Source organism: Cyprinus carpio, chromosome B7, assembly GCF_018340385.1.
Source record: "Cyprinus carpio isolate SPL01 chromosome B7, ASM1834038v1, whole genome shotgun sequence".
Classification (NCBI taxonomy): Eukaryota; Metazoa; Chordata; class Actinopteri; order Cypriniformes; family Cyprinidae; genus Cyprinus; species Cyprinus carpio.
In genome coordinates, this window is record NC_056603.1 from 20,993,793 (window position 1) to 21,019,093 (window position 25,301).

Below are 25,301 nucleotides of genomic sequence, written 5' to 3' on the forward strand. Positions count from 1 at the left end.
AAAAAAAGGCTCTACTAATAATTCAAGTAAATGTACTTAGTAATACCATGTTTTAATGCAAAGTATTATTCAATCTTTTGCCTTACACACTTTCCTAATTAATGTTGTTCAGTTGCTTTCACCAAATCTTTTTTGTTTAAAGCGATATATAAATAAAGGTGACTTGACTTGACTCACATTACTAAATTATTAATAATAATTTTCAATTTATCTATTATATCAATTATCCATTAATTATATTTAATTATCCACCACTATTGTGTGTAATTATACTTAATTATATTTATTATATGTAATAATATGCAATTATTATATGTAATTATATGAAAATATATACATAAACACTACTAAAAGTCACCTGGGGTGAGTAATGTTTTTTTTTTTTTTTATAAATAAATTAATACTTTTTATTCAAGGATGCATTAAATTAGATCAGAAAGTAACAGTAAAGAAAAAAGACCTATTGATCTTTTTATTAACCCCCCCCCCCCCACCCCCCCACCCCCCCAAAAAAGGAAAAGAAAATTTAGTTTTTTTTTTTTTTTCAAATATTTGCATGACTGTTTTCAACATTGCTAATAATAAGAAATGCTTCTTAGAATGATTTCTAATGGATCATGTGACAGAAGACTGGAGTAATGTCTGCTGAAAATGCAGCTTCTCTATAACGTTCCACAACATATTTTCAAATATATTAATGTAGAAAACAGTTATCTTGAATGGTAATAATATTTCACAATATTACAGCTTTTTCTGTATTTTTGATCAAATAAATACAGCCTTGGTGAGCTTTTACAAATCTTACTCCAAACATTTTAAACGGTGGCATGTATGCTTTATGGTTGGTTATGACAACTAATACAATATCAGTGTCTTTAAAATCACGTGTGCTGGTCTCTTGAATGCATCTCTTACTTTGTGACTTCAGAACCACTTCCACTCTCTCTCATACACAAACATATGTATACACATATGCCTCATCTCTCTCCACCTCCATCTCCTTCTGGATCTGCCTGCTGATCAGAGATTAGAGATTAGCATCTTGTACCCACGTTTCTCCTGCCAGTGAAAGCTTTTGGCAGTGGGAGCGAGGCCAAAACCTCACTCTCTCCTCACTCCACACAGATTCATTTTCAGCACTTAAAGAATGTGAACTCTAGGCAGAGATTACCATCACACAGACCTGAAGCCATTTTCATTATGTGTCTTTTTTCTACGGTGGCTGAAAAGTGCCATTTGGGAAAAAGATTAACGTTGGCTTGCCACTAAAAGAACGAAACCCAACCCAAGTTGTATGATGTTATAGGAGACACCGTGTTGTGTAATTTATATGTCATCTAAATGCTGAAAATATCAGTAGTGAAGTGAATGAAGTAATATGCATCAGTGGTTTTGGGAAGCCTGAGGGCTGTTGTATAGCAGGACACATTTTTCCAGTGCATTAACTATATATGAGTAAGTGTAAGAGAAATAAGAAATAAGAGAATTTTCTTTCCAAAATCGGAGTTTAATACCTCCAGCGAGAATGCTTTAAGAAATATGTGCGGGAATCATTCACTATGACATGTAAGTATAATATTAGTGGGTAGACAGATACAAACAGACACTCACATTAAGTACACCATAGAAAACAGCAGAGGATAATATTCATAGCCTGTACAAGTAAAACCTACTCATAAAAGCACAAAATCTGCTCAGAAGGCATCAAACCTGTTCAAAACGCATAATAAACCGGCTCATAACGGGAATGTAAATTAATAAGCTATATCTTTAACACGTTTCAAAATAAAACTTAATTCTCAAATATTTTACAGGTAAAGCCCACCATACTCTTATTAGTTCCAAAAATCCAACTGCTTCCAACTCAAGGTTCAGTGGACCTGAAGCGTTCATGCGAGTTATCGCTCAGGACCAATCTGCTACAGTTTCAAGAGTCTTCGCCTGTAGCATGTGATCTGACTTTCTTGTGGTCAAGCCAAGATGCTGAATTTGCTTTCTAATCCCAAAATCATCTGCCACTTTCCACAGCACCATACGAAACAGACAGAGAGGGAGAGCGAGACAGAGAACGGAAGCGAGTTGAAAGCGAGGGGGATCATAACAGATTTCTACAGGAACATTTCCCCTTGGAGAGGGAAAGAGTGTTTACTATCAAACACATCTGTGTCTATTCATCTCAGCCAGAGTGTCATCCCTCGCTCTCAACTTCTGTCCAAACACAAACAAACAAACACAAAGACTGCAACTTCTGAGTACGCACCAGCCACCAGACTGCACTACACGCTCTAAGCTCTCTTTCTCCCAGGCTCCTTTTATATCATCTTCTTTCTTTCCCTCCTCTCCTAAAACCTCTCAAATTATCTGCAATATCTTCTTTATAATTCCTCTCTTTCTTTGCGATTTTTCAAGCGAATCTGACAATTTTACAGTGGCTAGGCATCAGGATCTCTCATTCTTCCCCTCATTGTTCTGAAGCGTGGCTTAACTCGGTTAAGAGCCCCAACATGATAGCCAACCTGGTGACTTAAAGAAGGGAATTAAAAGAAGGGATAGAGAAGAAAGACAGACACATTAGACACTCAAAGACGTATATCTGCTAAATAAGGTCGGCATGTACCTGACTGGCAGAGACGTTTTGTGTACGTCTCTGTGGAATTTAATGAAGTATACTGTATATGTGTGGTGTTTTTGTGTATATCCCCAGTAGTGATTAATCAGTCATGGTCTGTATGTAATTCCAGATCTTATTCCTCTTTCTTCAGCTGCTTATCTCGCTGATCAAGGAGCGAGGCGGAAAAACTGCAGAGTAAATAAATAAATAAACAAAGTGCTAAATAAACCGAGGAGTGCGAGGAGGGTTTCGGGAGATAAGACGGATCAAGCATTATAAAGCACTTATTGGTTTTCTAAGAAAAATAAAAATTCAACTTCAAAGAATTCAACGGCTGTCAGAGAACGTCTGCTCCTGCACACACTGAGCTACACTCAGCACCAGCAGAACAAGACTGAAGCGTCTGCATATAATCATGCACACGCACATGATGATACTAATAACTAGAACCGGTCCCATTCTGTATGCTTTTTTTTTCCTTTACATCTTCTGTGCTGAAATTTGTAGGATTTAGGGGAAGTGGATTTAAACATGGTATTAATGTGGTAAATAGAGTACTACGCTGTTATGGGTAGCTGAAAACATAATGAAATTAGTCAAAGTATTAAATAAACAAACATGGTCAAACTTTGGGAATGCTGGTCATTCCAATCTTGTTGAAATCTGTAGGGATTTCTACAAAATGCTGTGCATATATGCATATATATATATATATATATATATATATATATATATATATGCATATATATATATATATATATATATATATATATATATATATATATATATATATATACATATATATATATGTGGAAAATGCTTTCCAGATCTGACACAATTCTGAAGGGAAAGGCATTTTTGTATTATATAATGATACACAATTTTTCAAAGCTTTGGGGTCAAGTAAATATTGTTCAGCAAGAAAGCATAAAAAAAAATCAAAAGTGACACTTAAAACATTCAAAATTGTTATTAAAGGTTTTTCTTTCAAATAAATGATGTTCTTGAACTTTCCATTCTAAAATCTAACACTTTTTTTCTACACAAATTTTAAGCTGCACAACTGTTTTCAACATTGACAATAATTGTAAAAATTCATTTTATAAAAATAAGAAGAAAGAAAGAACAATTCAACAATTCATTCAACAATTTGTAAAATAGATTAATATTTTAAAATATAAAAAAAATATTGGTCAAACTTTATTTTAAGGTCCAATTCTCACTATTAACAAACCATTAACTACGACTTTTGCCTCAAACTCCTAATTAGCCGCTTATTAATAGTTAGTAAGGTAGTTGTTAAGTTTAGGCATTGGGTTAGGGGTGTAGAATACATTAGTCATGCAGAATATGTGCTTTTTAAGTACTAATAAACAGTCAATATGTTAATAACAGGCATGCTAATAAGCTACTAGTTAATAGTGAGTATTGGTCCCTATACTAAAGTATTCCCAAAATATTTTACATTGTATTTTGTAATTTATATTATTGTATATTTTATATCAAATGAATGCAGGCTTAATAAGCATAAAAGCCTACTTTCAAAACATTAAAAAATCTTACCACCCCAAACTTTTGAACAGTAATGTACATGCACAGCTTTCAAGTTTAATAATCGATCAATCAAACATTTGACTTCACTAATCTGGCAACCTGTTGTAAAACCAGTGATTAGTTACACCTCAAAATATTTGATCAATCCAGTAACAGACTGACCACAATAGATTGTTTTCAGCTTTGCTGGTGGGATATAACGTGTGGTATTTTTGTCTGTTAGCCGACTGTGCATAACTGGTCTTTCGGGGACTCGTAAGGCTCTGTGTGTTTACTTCCATCCCTGCCACCACAAAAAAACAATCCCACACACAAACCCACCAGTCTCCCTGCCTCCCAAAAGAATCTGTAAAAGCTTCTGTATGCAGGTACAAAGCCAGCGACCACTCTCTCGCTCTCCCTGTAGGTAGAAAACACAAACACAGCCTGCAAGTGGCATATCAGCGCATGAAAGTCTCTAAAGGGGTTTAAGTATTTACCCTCCCCACTATCACGGCCTGCTAAAATTCAGCTTACCCTGCTCAATAAGGACTTCAAAGGGAATCATAAATACCTTTTGCCAGCAAATTCTACTGTACAGTGTTTTTCTCCTCGCCCCCCTTTTCCTGCTTCTTTTCTTCCCATTTTTCCCCCCATTCTCCAGTAAAAACCATCCCTTACTGTGAAATTTATTAGGAGCCTTTTATTTACTATTTATAAGTGTAATAAGAGAAATTGGGAGGTAATTTCTGCTGTTATTTAAGCAGGCGAGCCGAAGGAAAAAGCAGGTAAATGAATCTGTAATTCATTTTGATCTGACAGGAAACAACTGTTGAGAAAAACATGATTACATAAATGTTCCAAAAGAGAAAGAAACTATATTTTTCAAAATTAGCAGTGACACACAAAAACACTTGCAGACTGATTCAATATATGGTATTATTTAAACATATTATTATCATTATATATATAACAACTATTATTTTCTTTCTCCTACTTACACACACACACACACACATATATATTTTCTTTCTAATAATAAAATGGTTTGCTGTTGCTACATTTTATCTGAGATCTATTTTATTACAGAATATCAGTAGTAAAATATTTCTCCAGTATGCATACATTTAAAAAAAAATAAAAATTAATAATAATAATGCACAAGACAGAAAAGAGCTACATAGGAAAATACACAGCGGCCCTACAAAAGGCATTCTGGAATATTATGATGATGAAAATGTACAGCAAAGCTATTACATTTATGATGTTTTACAAACTCATCAAATAAGTGAATAGAGATTAATTGCCCCGGTCGACCTTAAAATAATTATCAGAACGAGGCAGCTCTAAACTAGATGAAATTGATACACTTGAATAATTAGATCCTTGGCACTGACCTACTGAAGTCAATAAAGGTTATTAAGGCCAATTGCTGTCTAAACGCATTAGAGACAGAGAGAAGCGCTCCGCACCACATCCAGCATTTCAGCGGCTATACGATAATCCTCTCTCTCTCTCTCTCTCTCCGCTGCCCTCACACACATATACACCCCCTACCCTCAGACACACTAAACCAGATTGGATTCGCTTAACCTTTCAGTGGCTTTGATCAAATGAGCTCACACTGCAATAACATTTACATTGACCCTCACTCTCACTCTCTCGCTGGGGAGAGAGGTCTTTACCTTCCTGTCTGCCACACACACACGCACGCTAGGTCAATAACGTAATCAGATATCAATGGTGACCCCTGCAGTCATGATTGCTCGCTTTCTCTCACTCGCTTTCTTTCATTGGACGGAGAGGATGAAATTATGAAACGGTCACTGTGCACGAGCCGACACACACAAATAAAGACCAACACAAACACCACCGAGAAGGCACAGACGATGCACCTAAACGGCTCACTGTATCCATAAATGCATCATAGTTTCTATTCAGTCTGAAAATAAATGTTTCAGCACACAATATTTGATGACGGCGTTTGTGGCAGAAAGATAGAATACATGCAGTGAGAGACGAAAAAAAGCTTTTTGATGTGACGCTCTGAGCGACAGAAGTGGAAAAAGTGACAAATTAGACCTAAAACATCAGAATAAACCCACAACACTGTTAACAGACCTGTCTCGCTCTCAGCCGTCTCACTCTCAGCCCTGCAACCACGTACAAATGAAAAAGAAAAAAAAAAGAAAATATGCCTGGATGGTATTTAAAATATTTTGCATATAGCCAACTATCTCTCCTGAGCCATGCAGGATAGACAGATCGAGAGAAGGAGAGAATGAAAGTGTCACTGTTAAAAGCCTAAATAAATGTCAGTGGTGTATGAGGAGTACGATAGCTTCTCTGTAGGGACCCGACGTTCACCCAGTGTGTGTGTGTGTGTGTGTGTGTGTGTGTGTGTGTGAGAGAGAGAGCGAGGGAGAAATTGAGGAAAGGGACCTGAGACCTGATGTTTGATAACATTTACCTCATCTTATCAGAGCACATTTAAATGGCTATCTTTATTCTTTTCTTTCTCCTTTTCTATTTTCTGCTATATTTCCTATGTTGTTTCCATTAAGCAGTTCATATTAATTCATGAGGTACAGGTTGGAGAGGGGGGAGAGACAGCCACAGAAAGAGCGAGAGAGAGAGTTGTTTTATCAGGATGTCATTCAAATGGAGGGGTGAAAATTTGCATCACAACAGCCTGAAGAGCAAGAGAGGGAGACACAAGAAAAGAGAGAGAAGGAAAACGAAAGAGAGAAACCCCCATGGGAGAGGAGCGGTTTTAATAAACAGCAGGAAGAGGGTGAACACACGGAGAAACACAGGGACCAGCCAACCCCGGAACCTGCTCGGACTGCGGAAAAATCAAGAAGAGTGCAGGAAGGCCAACGAGACAATTCCCAAGAATCTAGATAAACACATGTCTCTGGTAAATGCCATGACTGTCTGTTGAAATCATATTTAAATGAATTTAAATCAGCCGTGGAAATATCAGATATTAAGAATTCAAATGAATATGTATTTCACATTCATGAGCTATTATTTAAGCTCTAACAATCCTACAAATTCAATATTTGTTTAACTATAAACTTCAATAAACCAGATCAATCAAAACAAAATACACCAACACACAATTTATAAAAAATATATAAACAATAAAAAAGAAAAAGTAAGAATTAATGACGAATTTACAAAAAGAAAAATACAGTCAAAAATGGCTGGATGAATGGATGGATTTTTTTTTCCTCGTCCTTTGTACATATATTTATTTAAATGATTTGTGTGGTCAAAACAATATATAATTTAATTTCATAAATTAAAGATTCTCTTTTATCTTATTGTATTATTTACAAATATGCACAATACTACTATAAAGAAAATAATTTAGCATTGACAAAAAACTACGGCACTTACATTATATAAACTAAAACAATTTTTTTTTTTAAGTGTGTTTACAATTTAAACCATTATGCATATCTAAAATGTCTTAAAATATATGTGTATTTTAACAGAGGGAGACTAGTGTCTCACAGTGAGACTGTCTCACCCCTTCCTACACATTCACAAACACACACACACACACAGAGCGGCTAGCTGAAGAGCGGTCCTTAGCCCCAGCAGCACATTAGATGTGATTACTGCTCAAAGAGTGAAAGAGGCAGTCAGAGGAAATCAGAATATAACGATACAACAGTGCCCCCTACTGAAAGTGACTACAGCTCTGAGAGCAGAGCTGTGTGCTGAACACACACACAGACATATGGATCATCAAACATGTGTCCAACAGACAATACTGATCAGCTGTGATCGTCTAGATTTATATAACCTCTGCAGTACAGAGAGCCTGGACGCCGCTCTGCATACTGGGGTCATCTGCGGGCAGAAGGGTTACTATTGGGACAGGCAATGTCAAAAAATAAATAAATAAATAAATAATGCAGTAGCAAATACCTTTGGCCAGTAAATATTTAAAACTGCATCATTAGGCCTGTGTGGTTTAAATCAAATGTAATTTTCTGAACTGCACTAATGTGACGTGAGCAACTCAGCCATCTAGAAATACAAACTATTACAGAAAACAGACAAGCTGCATGCCTCAGTGGAAAATGTGACCTCATAGGTTTATCTAGGATACCCAAAGATTATTTTTTTACCCAGAACAGCACATAGACAATACCTATGTGGAATATTCCTCATATTAAACCACCAAAACTAAATTATAAAGAACAAAACTAAAATGTGTCTTCATGTTCTTCAAAGATTGTCCTAATCAATGCAAAAGACAGCTAAATATATATATATATATATATAACAAAAAAATGAAAATAAAAACTGGTATGACAAAAAATGTGACAGGTAAGCAGGCAAAAAATAGGACTAGGTCTTATGATTGTGTTAAAACGGATTTAATGCAGATTCAAAATCTAATTTGTACTTCCTATTCTCTCACTCCATCTGCACACTTGTTTCACATTTACCACATGTTTTGTTTGGTTTAAATATTGTAAAATGTGTTAAGCAGTGCTGGGATTACAACACTGTATTGGTAGCTGAAAGCATAATCAAATTAGCCAAAATATTTCGTAAACAAACACGCACATGTAGTGCTAAATGTCAGACGCTGAATTCAGCTGCAATCTGGGCACAGATTCTGTGCAGGCCTGCTTACAGTTCACTCCATCACTCTTACCATTCGCTCCATTTCCTTCCAGTCTTTCTCCATCTGTTCCATGGGTTTAGTCCACCAGCTGCAGAATCGAGCGTAACGCCGGCCCTGGAACCAGTATTGCCTCAGCCATTCAAACTCCACCTGAAAGGAGCAACACAGGGTCAAGATGTTAAAGCTGCACGGTGTCATTTCTACACTAGAGACAACAAAAGAACTGCAAAATTAATCAGGGTGTTTTTTGTTTTTTTTGCTTTTGTTTTTTACATGTTTCACTAATCACTATCTTTGTCTGGCATGGGTTGGACAAACAGGTAGTCCTGCACTAAACTGACACAAATTGTTGATCAAATGTTATACATAAAGTCATCCATGCACATTAAAATGTTTCTAAAAACAAATTGTAATTAAAATTTAATGTAATGTAATTCTTGTTTTGAACATAAAAAAAGATATTTTGAAGATTGCTGGTAATCAAACAGTTGATGGTCCACATTGACTTTTACAGTATTTCTTTCTCTACTATGGAAGTCAATGGGGACCAAGAACTGTTTGGTTCTTCAAAATTCTTCAAAATCTCTTCTTTTGTGTTCAACATAAGAAAGAAACACATGTTTGGAATGACATGATGGTAAGTAAATGATGACAAAATTAATTTTTGGGTGAGCTATTCCTTTAATACTATTGGTTTCTGAACGTAAGAACAATTTAAAAAGCTAGCGAAAAAACTAACTCATTCTGCCTTCCTGTACAAGAAAACTAGACCAATGAAGTCCAGTCCTTGAACAAGAGGTCAAACCCTTGCAAGCAGCTGACATCTACTTCACAACGACTAAAAAAAACAGCAGTCAAGTGTGCTTGATAGTCTGTAAAATGTGGTTGTTGGACAAAAATGTTCTGTGCTCCAGTCATTCTTCACTATCCCTCACTCTGGCCTATGTGTAGTGTATTATAACAGCACGGTCTGAAACAACAGCAATCCAGACGTCCATCCATTTATCAAACTCTATCCATCCATCAGTGGGCAATTTAGCAGCAGAACAGAGCAGCGGAGGGAACTGTGCGCTAGTCACCTGAGTCGGTGAGGAGGGGAGACGGGGGAAGGGCATTTATATGGGGTGGTGGGAGTCATTTTCAAAACTAAACACCCACGTTAAGGTCACGCTAACAAGGAAACGCAGGTAGCCACACACACTCCTAGAGGACAATGGATGCAGAACAAATCACACACACACCTCTCTGTAACCACACACATTAACAAACTGCTTGCTTTGTACTCGACATCTTTGCGTTTTTTGTGCACCGCTGATCAAAACTGTGTCATCACAATAGGAAGGGGGCTGATGACATCTGCATTTCCTGTTTTCCTGTTTGTTGTTTCGTTTCCTTTGTTTATGTCTGCTGCTATGTAACACCCAGGAGAGACGTAAAGATTTATCCCACACGCCGAAAACATCTCACCTACACACACTTCTCTTTCCTTTCCTTCTCAGTCGAAAGAATCCTTTTCGTTCTTTACTTCATTGCTTTCATTCTTCATCCCATCAATCTCTCACTTTCTCTCTCTACAGGGAGCAACAGAATCCACCACAGGCTCTCAGCCTTTCTCCTCTGGGAATCTCCCCATCTTTGACTCTTTTGAAGTGATGAGTTAACCCTCCAAAGGATGCTTAATGTAGCCAAGTACACGTGTGTATCTGTGTCTGCCCCACATGTAAATGTAAGCACCTCACATTTGCCCTCCCACAACGGTTGAACAAAGCACTGCTCCAAAATTCATTCTCCAAACAACAGGCCCCTCTGCGCCTTAGCTAAGAGTTACAACTAAACAACACTCCGAAAACACAACAATAGAACAGCAACCCAAACATGCACCGTGTCTCTTTACTGGATTTCACTGCATAGTTGGCCTGGTTTGGTCCAGAGCATCTGAGTGACATTAAAGTACACACATTTTGATTATTGCTCTTTTGAGCTTGTTGTTTAAAATATCAGCATGGTTGTGATTGTTTTAACTGTGCAATAAACTGAAATTCATATGGAGTAACATATTTAAGACACAATATTGCCAGATACTGTGTTTATGAAAGTGTGTGCTTTTGAATTTTCAGAGTTATATTATAGCTACAAATATATTTAAACAATACCATTTAAAGTTTAGGGTCAAAAATACAGAAAAAAGTGAATTTGTGATTTATAATAATTATATATATATACACACACACACACACACGTATGAATGTATATATATGTGTGTGTGTGTGTGTGTGTGTGTGTGTGTGTGTGTGTGTGTGTGTGTGTGTGTGTATAAATATATATATATATACACACAGAATTGTGGTCAGAATTGTTGGTACCCTTGGTAAATATGATCAAAGAAGGCTATGAAAATAAATCTGCATTGTTAATCCTTTTGATCTTTTTTTTTCACAAAAATCTAACCTTTCATTAGAGAATAAGATTTTAAAATGGGGGAAAATATCATTATAAAAATAAATGTTTCTTTTTTTTTCTAAAATACATAATTCTTAAGAGTAAAATATATCTGAAATATATTCCCATTCATATTCACAATTTTGAGCACACCAGGGTTATTATGAACATAAAATTATCCAGCCATGGCTTCCTGTTTCACAGAAATATAAATAGGAGAGAAAACAAAGGCCAAATTCCAAATTAATCAGCCTTCACAATGAGAAAAAACAAATAATATATTTCTGATGTGCAGCAAAAGATAACTGAGCTTCACAATTCCCATCTCCACCATCAGGGCAATAATTAAGAAGTTCCAATCAACAGAAAAGGTTATGAATCTGCCTGGAAGAGGACACGTGTCTAAATCGTCCTAATGCACGGCGAGGAGGAGAGTTTGAGTGGCCAAAGACTCTTCAAGGATCACAGCTGGAGAATTGCAGAGTTTCGGGGTCAGAAAACCTTAAAAAAAATTATCAAACAGCACCTACATCACCACATGCTGTTTGAGAGGGCTTCAAGAAAAAAAAAAAATGCTTTCACCAAAAAACAGCATATTCAGTTGTCAGACACGACTGGAACTTCAAATGGGACTAGCTTCTATGGTCAGATGTAACTAAAAAAAATAGCTTTTTAGCAGCAAGCACTCAAGATGGGTTTGGTGTAAAAAGTACCCCATGTGTACAATGAGATATACTGCTGCATTTTTAAAGAGCAGGTCATATGGGTTTTTGAAAAATATCTCTTTTGCAGTTTATAATGTAGCTATCCTTAAATGAAAACAATCTGCAAAGTTGTTAATCAAAAAAGTGCATGATAAATTAAGATACTGTCTCTCAAAAGAGAGAGTCAGTTCTGAATCGCCTTAACGAGTCGTTATATTTTCAAATCTTTTGCCTGTTACGGGTATACATCACTGGGTAACACATCTGCATAATCCCCACCTGCCCACGAAATACGACCAGAGTCTGACCTGCCCACAAACACTTTCGCTAGTTAGTGTGTTTACATCATGTTTAAGAAGACGCTGTGTTCAAGGATACCACAGAAATACAATTCAATCCTTTTGTTGTGTGCATGTCATTTTATCAAGAACTGCTTCTCTAATCTTGGCACAACCTGTAAGTAGCAGGATTGAAACACTGTGTACATTTTCAACTGAGTGCTCAAAAAAAGTTTTTGGGCTAATGTGTGATATACTCTATGTATACCTAGTGCAGCTTTAGGTTTCCAGGTGAAGCACAATATTATTGTCTTACTGAAGTAGTTCTGATAATTCGCTGTGAACCTACTATTTCCTAAGAATGTGTCGATTATTGTAGACTGATGTTGTTCTAATTACTTCGTTTAATAATAAAGAATGTAGTGTAGCACACAGACTTTATAATCATTGTGATACAGCTGCTCTGCGTTCTGATTAAAAGTTAAGACCAAGCGTCTTTTGTCGGTCGTTCTTCAAACATTACAGTAGACATATTTTGGTTTACAAAATGTATTGTTTCATCAGTTAGTCACGTTAGCACTCGGCTAATGTTTTAACCTAGTGTTCACAGTTTAGTAGTTAAACTTTAGCTGTAGGCACGATTCACTAGCATAAGTGTTTTTGTATTTTATGTCATTATTACAAGAACGAATTGGAGCACTATATTATTGTTTTATGTAAAGGTGCTTTGTCAATGGTAGCACTGGCTAACTGGCTCAGTGACTCATCTCTGTGCCAATCACAACAGGCTTGGCCAGCTGACCAATCAGAGCAGAGTAGGTTTGAGGAAGGGAGGGGTTTGTTTCGAACTTGCTTGAAACGAATCATTTCCTAATCACTGGCAAATCACTCTAATAATAAATGTATGTTCTGAGAAAATTACAATTTTTACTGACCTTGTTTAAACCTGTTGTAGGGCACTCCAACACAATATTAGGACACTTTAAAATACCATTTGACCTGCTCTTTAATGTTTATTTAAATTTTTTAAGGCCTATATTTCTGCTGGAGGTCCTGGACGTCTTGTTTAGACACATGCCATCGTTGATTCTATCAAATAACAAAAGATTAAAAAAAAATCAAAAAGTGACTGACTGTTAGAAATCTTATAATGGGCCATGTTTGGATCTTCCAACAGGACAATAATACAAAAACAAACCTTAAAAACAACACAAAAATAGATAGATAGATAGATAGATAGATAGATAGATAGATAGATAGATAGATAGATAGATAGATAGATAGATAGATAGATAGATAGATAGATAGATAGATAGATAGATAGATAGATAGATAGATAGATAGATAGATAGATAGATAGATAGATGGGAATCTGAAGGGTCTGGAGAAGGAATGGTCTCTGATCTCTTGTCAGGCGTTCTCTAACCTCATCAGGCATTATAGGAGAAAACTCCTATACTATTTTGGCAAATGGAGGTTTCAAAGAGTATTGAATAAAAGGGTACCATTAATTGTGTCCAATGTGTATTAGAGAAAAATGTTTATTTCATAATTATACCCCCCCCAAACCTTTAAATTTTTAAAATAAAAGATTAAAAAGATTAACAATGCCGATTTATTTTCATAGCCTTCTTTGATCATATCTACCAAGGGTACCAACAATTCTGACCGCATGTATGTATGTATATGTATATGTATATGTATATATATATATATATATATATATATATATATATATATATATGTATATATATATATATATATATATATATATATATATATATATATATATATATATACATATATATATATATATATATATATATATATATATATATATATATATATATATATATATATATATATACGCACACACACACACACACACACACACACACGGTCAGAATGTAATATGTGTATGTATTTTGTTTTTAAATCCTGGTGTGGACAGGCCATTTATCTGATGGACCATAAAACCACACACCTGACTCTCTTATTCAGCTTCATAAAAACCTGTGTTGGCTATCAGTTTATAAGCATTCAAACTGGCTTGAACAGGATCATCTTTAGTTGGACTGAGATCAGACACCCAGGGTTCACTTTCACATATGGCCGTCTTCAAAGAAATGCTACACTTTGTGTTGGTTCAAACCTACAATCGCTTCAGACCAATGCCGACCGCTGACAGCCTCTCTACGGATGCCGGAGGCTACAAATGCTAGCTGCCGCTTTTGTGTCTGTCGTTCCCCCCCGTGCTGATTGTCTGTCTGTCCTTCTGTGTTGAAAGCCCACACAGTGCTGAGAGCTTTGAGCCAACATGGAGGCCAGTTTCCCGCAGAGCAGGCCTGCAACAGGCACAGAGCTGGAAACTATGCGATTGGCATTTAGAGCCAAGCCGTCTGCTGCTGTGAGGTACTGAGACTAAATGCCACCTGCATATGCTGGAGGGAGAAAGAGAGAGAGAGGAAACAGACAGAAACAAAAGGCTTGCAGTGACAGGTGGAGAGTCTGACAGCATATATTTCCAGATGAACTTGGCGGTAACTATTAGTTAGCTACGCTACTGGTCAGGTGCTCATCACAGTAACCTGCAGATATAGCACTGTGCCATTTTATAGATCAAATGGGTTAAGATTTCTAGATATCTTTCACACAAGGCTCACTGTTAGGACTACCAATCAATTTCACCAGATCACCCTCGAGTCCAGCACTGCTGGGACTCAATCAATAGGCCAGTCTGTGCCATTTGCTCTGTCAACCCACATATGCACACATAAAAATAAAGAGCCATATATGTGTGTGCACATCAGCTCAGACAATAAGAAATGCAGGGATGCAAAATGTAATAACATATAACTAAAGTATTCAGTCACATAACTTCTTCAAGTAAAGCGCTTTTTGATGCACATCTAGGAATTTATTCCATAAATGTGCTAAAGTGTAAACATTTTTTGGGGGAGCTGATTTTATTTGCATCTTGGAGTTCCGTTTCCACATGTTTCATTAAATTTCACAAACTTTGCATAAAAAAAATTACATGGCTGGAAATCCACCTACTATATAAAAGAATACAAACATTTCTAGTGCTTATGCAAAACTGGTGCGTTCTGAGCTGTTGAAAAAATTTGCATAAAAATACATCAATGGAAATCTGATTACTCATGTTAAACATGAATATGTATAAGCAAATTAGATTTGAAAGCAATGGTGGACAGAGTCAGAAAATAACGACACAATCCTCACACAAATCTATCATCGTATGGCTTCAGTAGACTTGGAATTTTGCACATGAGTACAGGTGTCAAGGAGCCACTTTTGTGTCCAATTGAAAGTTCACAGCCCCTAGCACTTTCTACTTTCATTGTATAGAAAAGAGTTGCTCGGACATTTTCTTGTATTCCACAAAATACAGTTTTGAACAACATGAGGGTAAACAAATGTTGACAGAATTTTTATTGTAAGGGGAAACAGCCCTCAATTCAACACCTTTTCAGAAGACCCCGCAGACCCTCAAAACTTGGAAGCGAGAGATACAGAGTGCAGAAAAGCTCTCTTTCCCAACAACCTCTCCTGAACCTCCATATACCAGCACCGACCCTAAACACACAGGTAAACTTTCACCTTTATCAACGTCAATGGACTTACACACTCCATTAATCCTACACACTGCAGCTCCTTTACAGAACCCCCATCAGGGGCTGCTTACCGCAATCTCCATGCAGTCCACCTCACTAAACAAGAGCTAGACACTGAGCTCTGCTAGAACAGCATGCTGGGATAAAAATTAGTATCAATAATAAATAATACAATAATGCATCATTTAAGAACACACACAGGCCCTCGTGGGCAGTTTCAACAAAATAGCCTCAATCAGGTCAGAGTGTTGAGGCCGGTAACCTCCGGGGGAAGCTGCTGCCCCCGGGCAGGGGTGTATATATTTATATATATATATATATATATATATATATATATATATATATATATAGCAGTTTATATTTTGATGGGGGTTTTAAGGTGCTGGGTTGTAATCCAGGTGAGTTGGGGTCCAACAGAGACTTACACAAGGCTGCACTGATAGTTAGGCCCTCTGAAAGAGCTATTGTTTGGGGTTTGAAAAATTAATGCCAAGTTCAACCTTTAAAAAACCTCCAAGCAACCTCATCTGTTATGGCCCGAGACACGCATTTGGGATTTGATGTTATGAGTACACATTTTCCATTGCTTCAAACACACTCACAATCTTGTTCAAATACACACCTCGTTGTGGATGTCCTCAATGTGCTGGAGGGTGTTGGGGAGCAGGGACTTCAGGCTCTTGGTGGTCTTCTCAGGGTCGGTGTGTAAATTCTCCAAGGCCTCTGAGCAGCGTTTTTGTATGTAGTCCAGTGTTCCTGTACAACACTAAAGAAACATGACAGATATTAATGTGATATTTACTTATGAGCCTGAAATACTGTTTGAGGATTTAACATGAATGGTGATGAAGGTTCTGGTCTGATCAGGACAACTGGAGAGGCGACGCTCACCTGTACGACTCTATGAGTTGAGCTGAATCTAGCCGTGTCCCCAGCCAGTACACAGTGCTGATGTGTCCGATTCAGATCATCTATAGATACAATCACATACCAACAGCCACACACATAGACAACAGAAGAAACATACTTCAATATTATTATGAACCTAGGAAGAGAGCATTTGTCTTGGTTATTCAGAGTTTATATACAGTATATATATAAACTGCCCAAGGCGTTGCAATTACATCCGTTGAGTGAACTGTCTTTCCTTTGCTGCATTCTCTGATGCACTGCAGCATAAACAGTAATGTCTCTTTCATTTCCTCTGTATGCTATTATTTTTTTCTGTTGCATTAAATTGGTATCTAATAATATTCTGATTCTCTCAACCTCGGTGTGAATCTTGGGCCATACCAAATTCTCCTAATAAATATTTATCATTATTCTCTTGTCATCGAGGGGCTGCTGTGCTCGAGTTAAAAGCGGGCTTTTAAATCTATTGGGTCAAAACCTCTCCCTAGGTCTGTCCTGTCCCTGGAGCATTCAGCACAGGAAATCTTATTACCAGCTGGGCCCGGTGTCGGTCCAACAAATTGTTCTCCGCTACCCAGCACCAAATTCCCTTTTTGAGAATCTACTGATTAGATTTGCACACAGGGGTCTGAGGCATCAGCAGATGAAGGGGAAGAGATGTGACAGTGTTAGAGAATCACAGACTTATTTTCTGTACACCTTCCTTCCTCTCCCACTCTTTCTTTCTCCTTAGCTTGCTTTCCTTTTTTCTTCCTTCTCCTAGTTCCACTTCTTTTTTTCTTTTGCCTTTTATACTTACCTTCTTTTTCATGTTTTCCCTTTTCCTTTTTACCTATCCCTTTTTTCTTTCCTAATACTTCCCTTACCTTCCTTCTCTCTCTTTAAAAGTCCTTTCACATCATTTTTACTTCGTAAAACTTCCCTTACCAAAAATTATATATATACACACACACACACACATCATGTACATATACATCATGTATATATACACAGTATACATCTTTTGGGATCTTTAGGGAGTGGTTTTCTTCAAATCTAAGAGAATGGGTGCTTACTGAAAACCCCAACACTCTGCACTGCCATCTAGACTTCATGTGCCTTTAGAAGTAGCTTTCTACAAATTCAACAGAAAAAAATCTGACTAATTCAGCCAGAAGACATAGTGTCATTAACAGTTTATAAGCCAGTTTTCCAGTCACACTTTCACCCTTGCCCTGCGCCCAGGAAACCCATTATGACCCATTATGTTTATGCTGCTTTAGCTTTTCACTTAAAGTCACTTCACAAGAGTAAGAGTGCCATTAGGTAGGTATAAATAACGCTCAGTTTAGAGCAGCCAGCAACAAAGAGGCCCATCACTGGAAAGCTCTTCCAAACAGATGAAAATGTCCAAGCGGAGATGATAAAACTGTGTGCATGGGGGGAAGCATTAGTCATGCTTGTACACAGAAATCGGGAAATAAATAGCGTCCTTATCAAGGTCATCAGACTCACTTTATGGGATATTTAGAGGAGAGGGTTTGTGTGTATGTGGGGTCGGAGACAGGGGGCATCTGTTGTAGCAATCAGTAATAAAAGTCTGATTTACTGATTCTCTCTCTCAGTCCTGCTCTCAGACAGGGGTCACAGCGCTTCATAAAATAACATTTGGTTTTCTTAACTCTCTGATTCACATGATAAAGGAACCTTTAGAAGCAAAATCCTAGGGAAACAGACACATATGTATATAAAAGGATGTAGATGAATATATCCTCTGGGAAAGATAATTCCTGGTCTAATGCATTTCAAGATGCCCGAGACGGTACAATCCGCTTTACACATGTACTTGAGTCTACTGTTTCTGGATACAGATGAGTGTGATTGTGTACCTGTCATATAGTAGCAGTCTCCGGACTGTAGAGGCAAAGCCAGACCTGGTGTGTGGATGTCCCAGGCCACCTTCAGTCCAACACGCCAACATGCCTTCTCTTTCTGTACTTCCTCCTTCTCCGAACCTTCTCCTTCTTCTTTCTTCGGTTCTTCTTTACTTGTTCCTTCACCTTCTGTCTCTGTTTCTTTTTGTTTTTCTTTTTCTTTACTCTGTCCCTCCCCGTCCTTTTCAGTCACCTCTGTAAACAAAGATGTAGTTTGACATTTACAGGAGGGATGTACCATTTTGTTTTGGTTTTTTGGTTGTTTTTTGGTTTTTAAATAGCACATAAAGAGATAATTATTTATTTGTTATAGCCAGTGACCACTAAATGTTCAATGTTTAATGTCTATGGTGACACTTTAGATTAATGTGTCCTTGCAACAACTTACAGCACATGTATTTACTAAAGTAATAACAGTAATCATACACAATTACAAGTAACTAACACTGAGCGCATTTACATGCACGTTCTTAAGTCGATTATGCTTAATAAACCGAAAACGTACTTGGTCATTTAAACGTGGTAACCTGTTTTCTTTTATCGGAGTATGGTCATAAAAGGCGTAAGCATAAACCGGTCATAACAGGTAGTTTTTTGCCTCTTACTCCGATTTCGCACGACATGTAAATGCAATAACCCGCTTTCTGTCGGCTTACTGAAGTGCGCATGTGTGATACGTGACAGGAACACATCGTTAGTGCAGATTTAAGTGCATCTAGACCGAGCAAACGTCTTGCAGTAAAGAAAGAAGGAAATAGATCACAAAATTAGACTTTTCATGACTCGGAAAGTGATAAAAATTTCTTCTCATCTTGTGCAGCAGAAGCAGAAGTGGTTCAGTCACAATGCTGTGTTTATAACTGCATGAGAGGAAAATATAAGAGCTGTAAGTTTCCCGCCATGTTGCAAGCTTAATTTAACATCACAACCAACAAATATATGGAATACTCCGAGTCAGATACGCAAATGATTATATTTTGACATCACTACAGGGAAATAACCTGATATATTAATGAAGTCATGGAAACACAGCTTACTTGCATTGTCAGGTTACTGATGTGCATGTAAACGGGGAAAACTGGTTATTTTAATAAGCTGATATTTGTGAGTTATCAGCTTACTGGTGTCACTAAATCAAATCCTAACCCTAAACTTATTATAAGTGAAAGCTGTTAATTATTATTAGTCAGTACTTATTACACTGCAACAAGGATGCATTCAAATAAAGCATGGCCTTTTCTAAATTATTTATGCCCAAATCAAAAATAAATACTAAAAACTAAAATAAAATATTTTTAATGCTACAAGTGAATTGAGACATCACATTATACTATACAGTAAGAAAGCAGATATTATTCTGAAATGTGCAGTATCTAAATTAAATTATTATTATTACAGATTAACTTTAAGTGTGACCCAATGACCACAAAAGGTCATCTAAATGTAAAAATAGAGTAAGGCAAATACAACATAAACACTCTAATATTGGTGGATAACCGATATATTGTGCAACACAAAATTACAAGGTGTTTTAGACCACACTGCATTAACAACTAGTTGTTCAGTCGGTTCTGCATACAATGCAGCAGTTTAATGTCATTACCAGAAGTTGCCGTTTCAAGAACCATAATAAGTGCACTGTAAGTCGCATTGGATAAAATGTCTCAGTACGTATTAATAAAATGTTATGCAACTTCCACCAATGATCTGTGTTAATAAAAACACAATGACAGAGCCAAAGAGAAATATAGAAAGAAAGTGTAACTGATAAGACCAAAAGAAAAAGTAAGTAAATAAATAAAATCAGAGAGTGCAGGCTGGCACCTATCAGTGAAATCAATACAAAAGCGCTCTTGGAAGCCCGAGCCCTGAGCAATGCTTTCTCTGTGCTCAGCAGGGATAAACTGTAACTTAATTTCAGCCTTTTTTTCTGACACAGCTCTCAAAGGGCCATCTGCAGCTAACACAGCAGCGGCGGAAAAGATTCCATCTAAAACACTTCAAAATCACAGTGGCACAAACCATTGCCTGTAAGAAAAGGAAATGAGCTGGATCTAGTCGGTGTTGGATGAAGAGCTGAACAGATTTGTCACTGAGCGACTCCACTCGCCGGAGACTGTTCGTGATACTACACGCAGCACGGCCAGCATACTCTATAAACCCATCACAGATGTGTTAAAAGATAGGGGCATCATGAAAAGCTTCGGTCAGATATTCTTTTTCAAAGCATGTTCAGGTGAAACACGAATCTATACAACACACAGATGTTATCCGAAGGGACAATATAAAAATAAAACCCATTCATGCACACACACACACACACACACAGAGCAACAAATAAACGATGTACAAAGTGAAATTCTTCTGAGAAACAATTCGTTTCAGCTGGTCTGCAGCATTTAATAGCGATTTCTCTAAAGTGAAGGCAACATTTTGTGCAATGCTCTGCACGGGTGCGCACGCATGCAAAAGCGTTCCATCAGGGGAGTCTCTCTGAAGTCTGGAACCGAGGGGTCAATTTTACCTCCAAAAGAACAGCTGTGGAATAATTCCACAAAAACTGACACATTCACACACAAAAACACACACACAGACCATTCATGCACTGTTTGAAGCAGGCCCTGGGGAGGTCAAAGGTCAAATCGGTCAGTAAGAGATTGGCGAAACAGAGCTCATGAGGCAGGTGGTTCTGGTTAGCACACCACACTCTGTTCTGTCGAACCGACACACACACACGCACACAGCTGCATGCTAAGCTGTTAGCCTGACGTGAAGAGAGACTGATGTCCAGAAAATGTCTCCAGTGAGATTCATGTGAAATATGGAAGATCTGGCACTTTCTTCATGGAACAAGTTCATACAATGACTGCATGAACACATTCGACCTATCAAGTGAAGGATGGTTTTGAACTAGCTGGTGTCATGATAAATGTTTTAGATTCTCAGTGGTGGGCTAGAAAAATAAAGGATTTGTTGTCTCTTCAATGAGAATGAAACAGGAGTGGGAATATTTAAAGGGAGAGTTAACCCAAAAATGAAAATTCGAGTAATGCATTTCATACTGATGCAGAACAAAACTGAAAAATTATGTAGTTTTGGTCACCACCGACATTCAGTGCATGGACTAAAACTGTTCTTCTTTTGTGTTCCACAGAATAAAGAAAGTCATACAGGTTTGGAATGACATTTAGGGTGAGTAAATGACAGAATTTGTATTTTTCATATAATTATCAGTTTTGATTCTAAAATGTAATTTTATAATGTTTTATACAGTATAAAATTTTAAATAAGCAGTAATTATTTACAAAGTTCCTTTAAGGCAAGTCATGTCACTTGGCGGCAATCTTTGAAACACCTCTTGGGCTTCCAAGTGCAACTCCTATCTCTTTCAATGGGGAAACATCAAATTCTACAAAACCGTTCACTAGGCTTGCGATTAAATTTCATATTTGAAATCACCAAAGAAATCTGATAACAACCGTGTCATAAATGTTCTTTATTTTGCTCAAATAGCATCATAAAAATTTTATTATTCAGGCTAGATCATCTAGTGCGCATGTGCAGTCCTGAGCGAATGTCTCAGAATGCTGACTGTTTCTATAGCAACCGGGACACAGCACAACGGCAGCTGCAGTGACGCGCTGACTTTACCGATTAGCGATTGGCTCCTTCATTCAGAAGGCAGGGCTTCCTGTGATTGAGCGGCCATATTGAGCATTGCATTTTTCCCCATTCAAAACTATACAAGTGACATGTCTTATTCTATTCTATTCTGGTATTCTATTGTCTTTGTTATTTATTAACAATTGCATTCTGATTCTGATTACATTTTTGTCCATAAAAAAGTACATTCAATAAACAATGCATAAATACATAAATTTACCCTAGTGGGCTGGTATCTTAGCAAACATCCAGAGAGGCCCAAATAAGTCTTTAAATTATTTCTGTAAGGATCCCTATTGTCAAAGATGATTGACAATTAGCTCACAGTTTGGATTGGCAGTACTTCTGTTCTGGGCAAAAACTCCCTGCCCATCTATCCAGCCTGGTATGAATAAGACCAGGGAGAGCAACAATAACACCCATAGAGTAAACAGAACAGAACCAAATGTAGCAGATATCATTAATGTTCTAAATAACAATTTAATGTGACAATATAATTAAAGATAAAGGAGTCTGACTTTAAGAGGAAAATCAGAAGTCAAGTCCTGACTGTGAATGAAAGGAGGAGCCGGGGATGGAGGAGGGTAATTTGTTACTGAGCAATGCAGAGCTGCTGAATACAGAGCTGCTGAATACTGAATAGACTTTATATAGATATGTCGTGATAGGTGTTGTATTCCTTTAGGTAGTTATTGATCAACTGAGAGTCAGCTGATGCAAGCTTGACTGACGTGACCTGCCAGAATGCTATGCTTGACTGAAATTTAGGTCAAATAATAATAATAATCTTAACTAAAACTGCTAATATCTCATTAAAATAAAGATGCACATTAAAGAGTAAACTGCCATCATATGTCTACGTTTATTTGTTTTGTTACAACAGAATTACTAGAGGTACATACTGTATCAGCTTTGATAGGAGCAGGGTTTTAAATATTGTCTTGGACAAAGTGGGGTGTTCGAATCTAAGAGGCTCAGAATGACAGTGTTAGAGCCCTATGGTGCCATGGCTCTGATACAGTATTATAAGCTCTACCCAAGACTTTTGACCTCTCACCTTCTTTCTTTGGCTCTGCTGGGCAGCTATAGCTGTAGACAGCAACTGGTGACAGAGGAACCAGGTTCTCGTCATGATGCCAACCGACCGCCATCTTGCCCATGCCATAATACGGCTCTTCCTTCAGTTGGGTCATGGCTGTAGGATCCATGTAGTTGATGAGGGTAACGTTAAACTCAACCAGGCCGGCCACATCAGGTGGAGGAGCAGATGAAGGAGGTGAGGAATGAGAACAGCCCTGACCACTGTCTTCTTCCTCTTCCTCCTCCTCCTCTTTCTCCTGCTTCTGCTTCTTCTCAAGTAACCTGTCCTTTACACTCTCTTCACACATTCCCTCCCCCGGTGTGTCTTCACTGTTTTCAGTGTCACTGCGGGAACGCTTGACGCCTCTTGCGTTTGTCTGCTGCTTTACATCCGAGCAAAAGAACTGATTGAGCTCCCACAATGCTTTGCAAGCGTCCCTCAGGTCGGAGTCACAGCAAGGTTTGTCTTTCTCATCTTTCTGGCGTTCTTCTCCCTCACAGTGCCAGGGGATAGTGAACAGACGGGTGTCCAGATAACGGTATGTGTAGCCCGGCTTACCCACGAGAGCACGGGAAACAGCTGTGAAGACGTCCCGATCTCGGATTCGGACAAGATCTCGGAGGAGACATCCACGCCGCTGAAGAGTTATCAAAGCAGACTGAACCCTCTCATGGAGACCATCTGGCAGGGCACAAGACTGTCGTAAAGCCAGTCCTGCATAACTGGAGTCCCACTGTCAGATTACACAAAGATTGCGCACAGATTACACATTGTCCCAAGCAAACATAACAATGAAATTAGTAAAAACAAAACAAAAAACAGTATGTGAGCAGTCTTGGCCAGAAAGTATGTCGACTCCCGTAAAGATCTTAATCAATTACTTTCCTTCCATTCATTTGGACCTACTGAATAATGTCAATAACTTGCTAATGAATCATTTAGTGTGTGAAACTTGTTTAAAACAGCCATAGGTTTATGCAGTTCTGCTAGTGGCACCAAAATTATTTACCTTTCAGATTTTTCCAAGCCTGAAAACAACAATTATGATTTGCTATTTCTATGACTGTGGAAACCCATGGAAATCTTTACATTATACACAACTGTCCAAGGTTTAGGGTCAGAAAGATTTCGTTTTGAAATAAGTATCTTAAACACTTGCAGCACCAATGCTGCTTTTATTTGAATTAAAATAGTAATATTGTAAAAAATGATATTTAGAAATATTACAATTTAAAATAAACATATTCTATTTTATTACTATGAAATGTAACTTAATCCTGTAGCAACAAAGCTAAATGTTCAACAGCTTGCGTCACATGATCCTTCAGAAATTAATCTAATATTCTGATTTGGTGCTCAAGAAACATTTCTTATTACTATCAATGTCGAAAACAGTTGTGCTGCCTAATATTTTTGTGGAAACCAAAATATTTTTTTCAGGATTATTTGATGAATATAAAGTTCAAAAGAACACAGTTTATTTGAAATAGAAACCTTTTGCAACATCATAAATGTCTTTACTGTCACTTTTAATCAATTTAATAGAACCGTGCTCACACACACTGACCTTAACCTTTTTAACAGTAGAGTACAAACAGATCAATCAAAAATTATGGAGCATTGTGGAGATTTGTTTGAATTTCTAACCAGTTCCTGAAATCCTGGGTCTGCAGGAGAAAGATAGGGAATCCTCTGCTCTCCCAGTTCCTGTATAAGCCTCCGCCTCTGTAAAGATAACAAAAACCACAAATAAATTTAGAATTTGATTTTTTTTTTTTTTTTTTAAATTCACTGCATATTCAATGTTTTCTCAGGACATCCTCATCATTTTCATGAAGAAGCATATTATTAGAAAGACTTTATTATATTTCTACAAAAGTA

General features: G+C 37.4%; 1 protein-coding gene across 2 annotated transcripts in view; it reads right to left on the reverse strand.

The window, feature by feature from the left end:
- Positions 1–25,301, reverse strand: part of LOC109108396 (alpha-ketoglutarate-dependent dioxygenase FTO-like) — a 133,748-nt gene that overhangs the window by 79,650 nt on the left and 28,797 nt on the right. For both annotated transcript variants that reach the window (XM_042727870.1, XM_042727871.1), the window contains exons 2-7: positions 25,068–25,145; positions 23,397–24,153; positions 18,632–18,871; positions 16,743–16,822; positions 16,474–16,617; positions 8,826–8,945 (exon numbers count right to left, since the gene is read on the reverse strand). In XM_042727870.1, coding sequence (XP_042583804.1) covers positions 8,826–8,945; positions 16,474–16,617; positions 16,743–16,822; positions 18,632–18,871; positions 23,397–24,153; positions 25,068–25,145 — 1,419 coding nt within the window. The remainder of the gene's footprint in view (positions 1–8,825; positions 8,946–16,473; positions 16,618–16,742; positions 16,823–18,631; positions 18,872–23,396; positions 24,154–25,067; positions 25,146–25,301) is intronic.